At 49.2% G+C, this 11714-nt stretch overlaps 2 protein-coding genes across 7 annotated transcripts in view; one reads left to right on the top strand and one right to left on the bottom strand.

Moving 5' to 3' along the window:
• CCM2 (CCM2 scaffold protein) overlaps positions 1-4341 on the top strand; it is a 65517-nt gene extending 61176 nt beyond the window's left edge. For 2 of the 5 annotated variants that reach the window (XM_056518785.1, XM_056518786.1), the window contains exon 11: positions 1356-2612. In XM_056518785.1, coding sequence (XP_056374760.1) covers positions 1356-1660 — 305 coding nt within the window. In that variant the 3' untranslated portion in view covers positions 1661-2612. Of the gene's footprint in view, positions 1-1355; positions 2614-4035 lie in introns of those variants that run through there. The other 3 variants (XR_008843757.1, XR_008843758.1, XM_056518787.1) reach the window with 3 other exon arrangements.
• A 6849-nt stretch (positions 4342-11190) lies between these two features.
• Positions 11191-11714, bottom strand: part of LOC130272833 (uncharacterized) — a 32865-nt gene continuing 32341 nt past the window's right edge. For both annotated transcript variants that reach the window (XM_056518772.1, XM_056518771.1), the window contains exon 9: positions 11191-11352. In XM_056518772.1, the coding sequence (XP_056374747.1) occupies positions 11338-11352 (15 nt within the window). In that variant the 3' untranslated portion in view covers positions 11191-11337. The remainder of the gene's footprint in view (positions 11353-11714) is intronic.

The following is an 11714-nucleotide window of genomic DNA, read 5'->3' on the forward strand; positions in this document are numbered from 1 at the left end:
TAATAGAAGTAATTTACAAATCTTCAGGAAGAAAAATAGCAAGCACAACAACCTAATACACAGGTGCACGCTGCTGTGGCAAATACAGAGTATACAAATAAAGAGGATTGCAGCAGCACATGTTGGTCAAAAAATTGAGGCTCTTATCGCACTTTTTGATCTATGTGAGATAGATAGATGTGAGATAGATAGATGTGAGATAGATAGATGTGAGATAGATAGATGTGAGATAGATAGATGTGAGATAGATAGATGTGAGATAGATAGATGGATGTGAGATAGATGTGAGATAGATAGATGTGAGATAGATAGATGTGAGATAGATAGATATGAGATAGATAGATATGAGATAGATAGATATGAGATAGATAGATATGAGATAGATATGAGATAGATAGATAGATATGAGATAGATAGATAGATATGAGATAGATAGATAGATATGAGATAGATAGATATGAGATAGATAGATATGAGATAGATAGATATGAGATAGATAGATATGAGATAGATGTGAGATAGATAGATGTGAGATAGATAGATATGAGATAGATAGATAGATATGAGATAGATAGATAGATATGAGATAGATAGATAGATATGAGATAGATAGATATGAGATAGATAGATAGATGTGAGATAGATAGATGTGAGATAGATAGATGTGAGATAGATAGATGTGAGATAGATAGATATGAGATAGATAGATATGAGATAGATAGATATGAGATAGATGTGAGATGGATTAGAGATGAGCGAACTTACAGTAAATTCGATTTGTCACGAACTTCTCGGCTCGGCGGTTGCTGATTTTTCCTGCATAAATTAGTTCAGCTTTCCGGTGCTCCTGTGGGTTGGAAAAGGTGGATACATTCCTAGGAGACTCTTTCTTAGGACTGTATCCACCTTTTCCAGCCCACCGGAGCACCGGAAAGCTGAACTAATTTATGCAGGAAAAGTCAGCAACCGCCGAGCTGAGAAGTTCATGACGAATCGAATTTACTGTAAGTTCACTCATCTCTAAGATGGATAGATATGAGATGTGTGTGTATATATATATATAATATTATTATTATTATATAATTTTATTTATATAGAGATATATAATGTATATGAAATAGATATTTATTAAAATTTGAGAAATGTTATACTGCAAAATTTATTCTTGCTCATCCCCACCGATTGGGGTCTCCTGGGCTGTCTGGGCATGCTGAGAGTTGTAGTTTTGCACCATCTGGAGGCACCCCCTCTGCTCTAGGACGTCAGAAGTTTTACAGATGATATACTATTTTTTTTTTTTTTTTTTATATATATAAAAATTTTATTCAATTTTTTTTTCCTTCCATCTTGCTCAGGACTCCGACCTTTCATCCCCGAGAAGGACAGCCAACATTTCGAGAACTTCTTGGAAACGATCGGCGTGAAGGACGGCCGCGGGATCATCACGGACAGCTTCGGCCGCTACAGACGGACAATGAGCACCGCCTCCAACTCCACCACCAACGGCAACGGGGCGGCGGAGGGATCGGACGACCAATCAGTGCCGTCTGAAGGAGACGAGTGGGACCGGATGATCTCCGACATCAGCAATGACATTGAGGCCCTCGGGTGTAGCATGGACCAGGACCCCCCACTGCCAGGACCGGCAAACTACTCCTGATCCTACCCCATCCCCCACACACACACCAGCAGCGCTCAGTCCAGTGCCACCGGTGGGTATGGTGACATTTTCACCACGCTGCTTACAGAAGTTATCGCAGCATTGGTGCACACTTTATGGCGGCGGTGCCTTCCCCGTTACTAGACGGAAACCTTGGTGCCCAAACCTTGATGGTCATGTGGGTGACTTTTATACTCCGAGACAATTTGTTACACCCCAACCACCCTTATACATTTTGTCATTTTCACGTAACCAGGACTGAATTTCTACGATGAAGTTTTCTAGTTTGCACAAGAACTTTTTACATTGTTTCGCTCGTGATCCACTATTTGTGTGTTTTTTTATTTTTTTTTAATATATATATATATATATATATATATATATATATATACCGTATTTTTCGCCGTATAAGACGCACTTTTTCTTCCCCAAAACTGGGGGGAAAAAGTCGGTGCGTCTTATACGGCGAATACACCCTTATGGCGGCGGTCCCTGCGGCCATCAACGGCCGGGACTCGCAGCTAATACAGGACATCACCGATCGCGGTGATGCCCTGTATTAACCCTTCAGACAAAGCTGACCGCCGCGTCTGAAGGGAAAGTGACACTAACCCGGCTGTTCAGCGATTTCACCGCGGCGTCCCGAACAGCCCGGCTGAACAGCCGGGTTAGTGCTTACAGGACACCGGGAGGGACCTTACCTGCCTCCTCGGTGTCTTCTCCGTTCAGGGATCCCCTGTATGGCCGGCGCTCTCCTTCCTCGTCGTCGCGTACGTGCGTCGGCGTGCGTAACGACGTGATGGCGGCGACGGAGAGCGAGGATACCCGGCCGGCAGCAGAGACGTTCCGGAGCGACAGGGACACGGCGACAGCGATGGAGCGACATCCAGGGCAGCGGTGACGGGTCCGGAGCGGCGGGGACACGTGAGAATTACCTCCTATGCAGTGGTCTTCAATCTGCGGACCTCCAGATGTTGCAAAACTACAACTCCCAGCATGCCCGGACAGCCAACGGCTGTCCGGGCATGCTGGGAGTTGTAGTTTTGCAACATCTGGAGGTCCGCAGGTTGAAGACCACTATTGGGTTCAAAATCTTTATTTTTTTAGATTTTGCACCTATAAATTGGGTGCGTCTTATACGCCGGTGCGTCCTATAGGGCGAAAAATACGGTATATATATATATATACAGTGGTCCCCCAACATATGATGGTAATCCGTTCCAAATGAACCATCGTTTGTTGAAACCATCGTATGTTGAGGGATCCGTGCAATGTAAAGTATTGGACTGTGGTCTACAACCTGCAGACCTCCAGATGTTGCAAAACTACAACACCCAGCATGCCCGGACAGCCAACGGCAACATCTGGAGGTCCGCAGGTTGTAGACCACTGGTATTAAAGGTTGTACTCACCTGTCCCCGCCGCTCCAGACAGTCACCGCTGCCCTGGATGTCACCTTCCATCACTGTCCCCGACGCTTCGGCAAGGCCTCTGCTTCCCCGGCATCCTCGCTCTCCATCGCCACCATCCCGTCGCTACGCACGCCGCTCCTATTGGATGACGATGGAGAGCGCTGACGATGCAGGGGATCCCGAAGAGGACGCGCCGGAGCCCCGAGGACAGGTAAGTGATCTTCAGCGGACCACACGGGGCACCGTAAACGGCTATCCTGTGGCAGGTGAAGCAGTCTGCGCTGCCGGATAGCCATTTATGCGATGTCCCCGACATACAAAAGCATCGTATATTGATGCTGCCTCTGAGAGTCCATCGCATCTTGAAATGATCGTATGTCGGGGCCATCGTAGGTCGGGGGGGGTCACTGTATAAATAAAATTTATGGGTGAAGAAGAGAAGAAAACAAAAAGTTTACCACAATGTGAAATCTGAAGTGTGCGGGGCGATCAGCGCCAATTCAGCGTCGATGATCGGCGTGGGTTTTTGTCTCGCCTCATGTATATCAGTGTATGTTGTATTCGCACCAGTGTTTGGCGCCCCCTGCAGTTACATTAGGCGGGGTGAGCGGGGCAGGGGCGTAGCCCATAATGGTGCCCTATGGTTACACGAGCTGGATCTCAGGCTTGTAGCCCGGGGCACGAATGTTTTTGTATTTATACTTTTTAGTTTTTTTTGTTACAGTTTTATATAAAAGTCTTGCGCTGTTTACAAGAATTGGGTGAACCTGCTGCCCGCTCCGCCGCGTCACTGTCTTGTCAATGTGCCAAAGCCTTGTGTCTCCTCGTGGTCCGGGGGGGGGGGGGGGGGTTGGTGCTGGTCCGACAGGTTTGGTCCTCATTGTCGTAAAAGTTTTCACCCCCTCAAGATGTTCCATGTTACAGATTTACATTCCATTTACCATTTTTTGTAAAATATTTTAGGCAAAACCCAAGGAATTGCATCATTTTATAAAAGATTTCATTCCCCAGTGGCCTTTTCTATGTTTAGTAATTGGTGGCTCTCCGCTTTTTGTCGTTCTTGTAGGTTTCGCACATGAGCTGTGCGTTTCCAGGCGTACAGCTTACGGTAATAATTCACTTACTGTGTTATGCAGTCGCTAAAGTGCCCTGTATCTAAGTTGATGCAATGATAAGGAACATTGGAAGGGGGTAAATACTTTGTATTAAAAATATTAGAGATGAGCGAGCTTACAGTAAATTTGATTCGTCACGAACTTCTCGGCTCGGCAGTTGATGGCTTTTCCTGCATAAATTAGTTCAGCTTTCCGGTGCTCCGGTGGGCTGGAAAAGGTGGATACAGTCCTAGGAGACTCTTTCCTAGGACTGTATCCACCTTTTCCAGCCCACGGGAGCACCGGAAAGCTGAACTAATTTATGCAGGATAAGTCAGCAACCGCCGAGCCGAGAAGTTCGTGACGAATCGAATTTACTGTAAGTTCACTCATCTCTAAAAAAAAATATATATATAGTTTGTGTGTGTGTATATATATATTATAAATAGTGTGTATTTTAATATATTTTAAATATATTTTTAAAGGGGTACTCCGCCCCTAGACGACATATCCCCTATCCAAAGGATAGGGGATAAGATGTCAGATCGCGGGGGTCCCGCCGCTGGGGATCTCGGGCTGCAGCACCCACCTGTTGTGGCTTCCGAAAACGCTGGAGGCTTTGGCTCCCGACCACAGTGACGGGAAATCGTGACGTCACAACACCGCCCCTGTGTGACGTCACGCCCCGCCCCTCAATGCAAGTCTATGGGAGGGGGCGTGACAGCAGTCACGCCCCCTCCCATAGACTTGCATTGAGGGGGCGGGGCGTGACATCACACAGGGGCGGAGTCATGACGTCACGATCTCCCGTGGTCGTGAGGCGTTAGGATGAGAGCCTCCAGCACTGCCGGAAGCCGCAAAAGGTGCTGCAGCCGAGATCCCAAGCGGCGGGACCCCCGCGATCTGACATCTTATCCCCTATCCTTTCGATGGGGGATAAGATGTCTAGGGGCGGAGTACCCCTTTAAATATATATATTTACACACACACTATTTTAATAGCTTTGCAGTTGCTTTGTTTAACCTGTTCTGATGTCTTACGCTCTAGTTTAGGCTTTCCCAACCAGGTTGCCTACAGCTGTTGCAAAACCACAACTCCTAGCATGTCCGGGCATGCTGGGAGTTGTAGTTTTGCAACAGCTTTGACTGTCTGGGCATGCTGTAACCTGTAGTTTTGCAACAGCTGGAGGCGCACAGGTTAGGAAACATAGCTCCAGTTCCATCCAGAGCTGTAATCAAAGTTTTACTAGATTTCTATTACACATTCAGACCAGTATTTGGATGTCACTAAATCTGTATCTCCCTCGGTGCGCCCCATCGTGCCCTTCTATGATGTCAGGGATGAATCTGTGGGAACAGTGGCTCAGGGGTCCCAAATAGAAGCAGAATTCTGAATGCAGCTCTGGAGGATTAGACAAGGTAAACACAGCAAAGCATTTTCATAGCTACTCAATGGAGACGTAACCTGTAGAACCTATTGCCCTATAATAACTTTCAAAAACACGTAAAGGGGTACTCCTGCGGAAAAATCAACTGGTGCCAGAAAGTTTAACAGGTTTGTAAATCACTTCTATTAAAATATCTTAATCCTTCCAGTACTTTATAGGGGCTGTATACTACAGAGGAAATGATTTTCTTTTTGGATTTCTCTTCTGTCATGACCTCAGTGCTCTCTGCCGACCTCTGCTGTCCATTTTAGGAACTGTCCAGAGCAGGAGAAAATCCCCATAGCAAACATAGGCTGCTCTCGACAGTTCCTAAAATGGACAGCAGTGGTCAGTAGAGAGCACTGTAATCATGATGTCAGAGAAATCTAAAAAGAAAAGAATTTCCTCTGTAGTATACAGCCCCTAAAAAGTACTGGAAGGATTAAGATTTTTTTTTAATAGAAGTAATTTACAAATCTGTTTGGCTTTCTGGCTCCAGTTGATTTTAAAAAGTTTTCCACGGGAGTACCCCTTTAAAGGACAACTGCAGCTATCTAACTCTTATCCCCTATCCACAGGATAGGGGTTGTGTTTGACCTCTGGGACCCCCGTGATCTCCTGAACGGGGCCCCCCATATTAGCGCTCATTAAGAGTGCTAATGAGCGTAGCGTCGACCTAGAGAGGTGGACGGCCCGCCCCATACAGTTCTATGGGAGAGGTGGGAACGCTGCCTCCCCTCCTCTCCCATAGAACTACATGGAGGAGGTGTGTCGGCGGCGGCGTCATGCTGCGACCGGCACGCCTCCTGCACGGAAGAGCCGTGGCCCCGTGCAGGAGATTGCGAAGGTCCCAGCGTTCGGACCCCCCCCCCGCAATCAAACACTTATCTAGGGGATAACTTTGTTTTGGCCGCAGATGACCTTTAATTCAATTGCTTATTTTTTTATTTTTTTTGTAAGATCTCTGCTTGCTGTCACTATTGGGAAACCTTGTGTTTACATCGGGAGGAACAAAAACCTGTCCTGACCTCTGGTCCTGTACTGAGGAGTGGATGCACTGATACATTGCTGCAAACCCTAAGCTTATAAAAATCCCTGCGTTCACTGACAGCAAGTAGTGATCTTGCATATTGTTTAAAATTTCCATTCTGCCACAGATCAAGAGTTACATATTGCAGGCCTTCCCAGAAGTCCCTGCAGCCCGGGCAGACAGTATGCAGTGAAGGCTTATAGAACAGGGGCCACAGCTCACACCCAATCAGGGGGCCTTTCGCTGTTGCAAAACTACAACTCCCAGCATGCCCGGACAGCTGGAGGCTGTCCGGGCATGCTGGGAGTTGTAGTTTTGCAACAGCTAGGTGGTTAGAAAATTGCCAGTTCAGCAGTGGGATTACCCTTAAAGTTTTATATTAAGGCGTAAAGTCACTGGCCCTGGTCGAGCCTGTGACGCCATCTTTGGTCAGGTGACGTGATTCGCGATCTGAAGGTTTGCATTTTGTGCGCGTTAGGCAGAGACCGGCGTCCGTCATTCCTTTTATTTTTTTCGTTTTGGATTTTTAGTGCTTTTATATCCCTTTTGTTTACTCTGCTGTGTGTACACCTCGTTTTGTATGTATTATTTTTATCTGTAAATATACGCGTGCATCCAAGCCGCTCCTCGACTCCTCTTCTCATTTCTGTCACATGATGTTGTCGCCTCGTACCGCCAGATCCGGTTGCTGGGTGGCGGATCCTGCACTTGGTGTTGGATCAGGGTCATGTGGTTACATAGAAGTAGCCTGCGGGGCACAGGGTTGTGTAAGATAAATGGTGTAAATCTGTAACCATATTATCTGCAGCCCTGGTATTAACAATAAATTAAAAAACGTTTTGCGTATACAGCTCCACTGCTCCATCAGTGCTATTCACATACAGCAGGTGTAGAGACCTCTGAGGTGCAATGCAGTGGGGAGCACCTGCTGAGCATTAAAGGGGTACTCTGCCGGAAAAAACATCTTATCCCCTATCCAAAGCATAGGGCCCTCCATTCATATCTATGAGAGGGGCTGTAGTCGCCAGTCATCCGGCACGGAGCGGAGTTCACTCCGTGCACCGGATGACTGGGGTGCCGCAGCAGAGATCACTGGGGTCGCCATCGGTGGGACCCCCGCGATTATAGACATCCCACTAAGCACTAAATCTTGCAGCATCACAAGCAGAGAACACCCACCGAGCACTGAACCTGCAGCATCACAAGCAGAGAACACCCACCGAGCACTGAACCTGCAGCCTCACAAGCAGAGAACAGCCAACAATCACTGAACCTGCAGCATCACAAGCAGAGAACACCCACCGAGCACTGAACCTGCAGCATCACAAGCAGAGAACACCCACCGAGCACTGAACCTGCAGCCTCACAAGCAGAGAACACCCACCGAGGACTGAACCTGCAGCATCACAAGCAGAGAACACCCACCAAGCACAGAACCTGCAGCATCACAAGCAGAGAACACCCACCGAGCACTGAACCTGCAGCCTCACAAGCAGAGAACACCCACCGAGCACTGAACCTGCAGCATCACAAGCAGAGAACACCCACCGAGCACTGAACCTGCAGCATCACAAGCAGAGAACACCCAACAATCACTGAACCTGCAGCATCACAAGCAGAGAACACCCACCGAGGACTGAACCTGCAGCATCACAAGCAGAGAACACCCACCGAGCACTGAACCTGCAGCCTCACAAGCAGAGAACACCCACCGAGCACTGAACCTGCAGCATCACAAGCAGAGAACACCCAACAATCACTGAACCTGCAGCATCACAAGCAGAGAACACCCACCGAGGACTGAACCTGCAGCATCACAAGCAGAGAACACCCAACAATCACTGAACCTGCAGCATCACAAGCAGAGAACACCCACTGAGCACTGAACCTGCAGCATCACAAGCAGAGAACACCCACCGAGCACTGAACCTGCAGCAGCACAAGCAGAGAACACCCACCGAGCACTGAACCTGCAGCAGCACAAGCAGAGAACACCCACCGAGCACTGAACCTGCAGCATCACAAGCAGAGAACACCCACCGAGCACTGAACCTGCAGCATCACAAGCAGAGAACACCCACCGAGCACTGAACCTGCAGCATCACAAGCAGAGAACACCCACCGAGCACTGAACCTGCAGCATCACAAGCAGAGAACACACACTGAGGACTGAACCTGCAGCATCACAAGCAGAGAACACCCACGAGCACTGAACTTGCAGCATCACAAGCAGAGAACTCCCACTAAGCACTGAACCCGCAGCATCACAAGCAGAGAACACCCACTGAGCACTGAACCTGCAGCATCACAAGCAGAGAACACCCACCGAGCACAGAACCTGCAGCATCACAAGCAGAGAACACCCACTGAGCACTGAACCTGCAGCATCACAAGCAGAGAACACCCACTGAGCACTGAACCTGCAGCATCACAAGCAGAGAACACCCACTGAGCACTGAACCTGCAGCATCACAAGCAGAGAACACCCACTGAACCTGCAGCATCACAAGCAGAGAACACCCACTGAACCTGCAGCATCACAAACAGAGAACACCCACTGAGCACTGAACCTGCAGCATCACAAGCAGAGAACACCCACCAAGCACTGAACCTGCAGCATCACAAGCAGAGAACACCCACCGAGCACTGAACCTGCAGCATCACAAGCAGAGAACACCCATCGAGAGCTGAACCTGCAGCATCACAAGCAGAGAACACCCACCGAGCACTGAACCTGCAGCATCACAAGCAGAGAACACCCACCGAGCACTGAACCGCAGCATCACAAGCAGAGAACACCCACTGAGCACTGAACCTGCAGCATCACAAGCAGAGAACACCCACCGAGCATTGAACCTGCAGCATCACAAGCAGAGAACACCCACTGAGTACTGAACCTGCAGCATCACAAGCAGAGAACACCCACTGAGGACTGAACCTGCAGCATCACAAGCAGAGAACACCCACTGAGGACTGAACCTGCAGCATCACAAGCAGAGAACACCCACCGAGCACTGAACCTGCAGCATCACAAGCAGAGAACACCCACCGAGCACTGAACCTGCAGCATCACAAGCAGAGAACACCCACTGAGGACTGAACCTGCAGCATCACAAGCAGAGAACACCCACCGAGCACTGAACCTGCAGCCTCACAAGCAGAGAACACCCACTGAGCACTGAATCTGCAGCATCACAAGCAGAGAACACCCACTGAGCACTGAATCTGCAGCATCACAAGCAGAGAACACCCACCGAGCACAGAACCTGCAGCATTACAAGCAGAGAACACCCACCGAGCACTGAACCTGCAGCATCACAAGCAGAGAACACCCACCGAGTACTGAACTGCAGCATCACAAGCAGAGAACTCCCACTAAGCACTGAACCCGCAGCATCACAAGCAGAGAACACCCACTGAGCACTGAACCTGCAGCACCACAAGCAGAGAACACCCACCGAGCACTGAACCTGCAGCATCACAAGCAGAGAACACCCACTGAGGGCTGAACCTGCAGCATCACAAGCAGAGAACACCCACTGAGGACTGAACCTGCAGCATCACAAGCAGAGAACACCCACCGAGCACTGAACCTGCAGCATCACAAGCAGAGAACACCCACCGAGCACTGAACCTGCAGCATCACAAGCAGAGAACACCCACCGAGCACAGAACCTGCAGCCTCACAAGCAGAGAACACCCCCCGAGGACTGAACCTGCAGCCTCACAAGCAGAGAACACCCACCGAACACTGAACCTGCAGCCTCACAAGCAGAGAACACCCAACAATCACTGAACCTGCAGCATCACAAGCAGAGAACACCCACCGAGCACTGAACCTGCAGCCTCACAAGCAGAGAACACCCACCGAGCACAGAACCTGCAGCCTCACAAGCAGAGAACACCCCCCGAGCACTGAACCTGCAGCCTCACAAGCAGAGAACACCCACCGAACACTGAACCTGCAGCCTCACAAGCAGAGAACACCCACCGAACACTGAACCTGCAGCATCACAAGCAGAGAACACCCAACAATCACTGAACCTGCAGCATCACAAGCAGAGAACACCCAACAATCACTGAACCTGCAGCATCACAAGCAGAGAACACCCACCGAGCACAGAACCTGCAGCCTCACAAGCAGAGAACACCCCCCGAGCACTGAACCTGCAGCCTCACAAGCAGAGAACACCCACCGAACACTGAACCTGCAGCCTCACAAGCAGAGAACACCCACCGAACACTGAACCTGCAGCATCACAAGCAGAGAACACCCACCGAGCACTGAACCTGCAGCATCACAAGCAGAGAACACCCAACAATCACTGAATCTGCAGCATCACAAGCAGAGAACACCCACCGAGCACTGAACCTGCAGCATCACAAGCAGAGAACACCCACCGAGCACTGAACCTGCAGCATCACAAGCAGAGAACACCCACCGAGCACTGAACCTGCAGCCTCACAGTCTCTTTATTTCTGCAAGACTTGCACCAGCATGGCCTAGGGAAGAATGTAAACCTCACCCCCCGATAAGATAACCTAATAGAAACCATTTGGAGCCGGGCTGTATCAGGCAAGGTTTATTGAGCAGCTTTGTCGGTGCATCCTAGTAGGAGTATATGCAGGTCTAATACAGAGGCAGTTAATGAATAGCTGTGCATCTATACTGGTGTGTTTGGGCGAAGCCTCCAGAATCACATGCAGCCCGGCAGCTACATGGTTAATTCCTGCCGGGCAGAAAGAAAAGGAAAAAAAGATGTTACATACATAAAGGCAAGCAACTTTGTCATGTCATGCAGAATAAGCAGTGTCCCCCAGAGCTGCACTCGCAATTCTGCTGGCTGCCTATAGCAGAAGTCCCCTAATGCACTTCATTTCCCCCTATGTTTGTTGACTATATACACCAGTTTTTCCCGACCAGAGTGCCTCCAGCTGTTTCAAAACTACAACTCCCAGCATGCCCGGACAGCCAAAGGCTGTCCGGGCATGCTGGAAGTTGTAGTTTTGAACCAACTGTGGAGGCACTGTGGTTGGGAAACACTGGTCTTTCTCACCTCGTGTCCGGCCACAAGCTGAGGAACGCTAACAC

The sequence above is a fragment of the Hyla sarda genome, chromosome 5 (assembly GCF_029499605.1).
Source record: "Hyla sarda isolate aHylSar1 chromosome 5, aHylSar1.hap1, whole genome shotgun sequence".
NCBI classification, from domain to species: Eukaryota; Metazoa; Chordata; class Amphibia; order Anura; family Hylidae; genus Hyla; species Hyla sarda.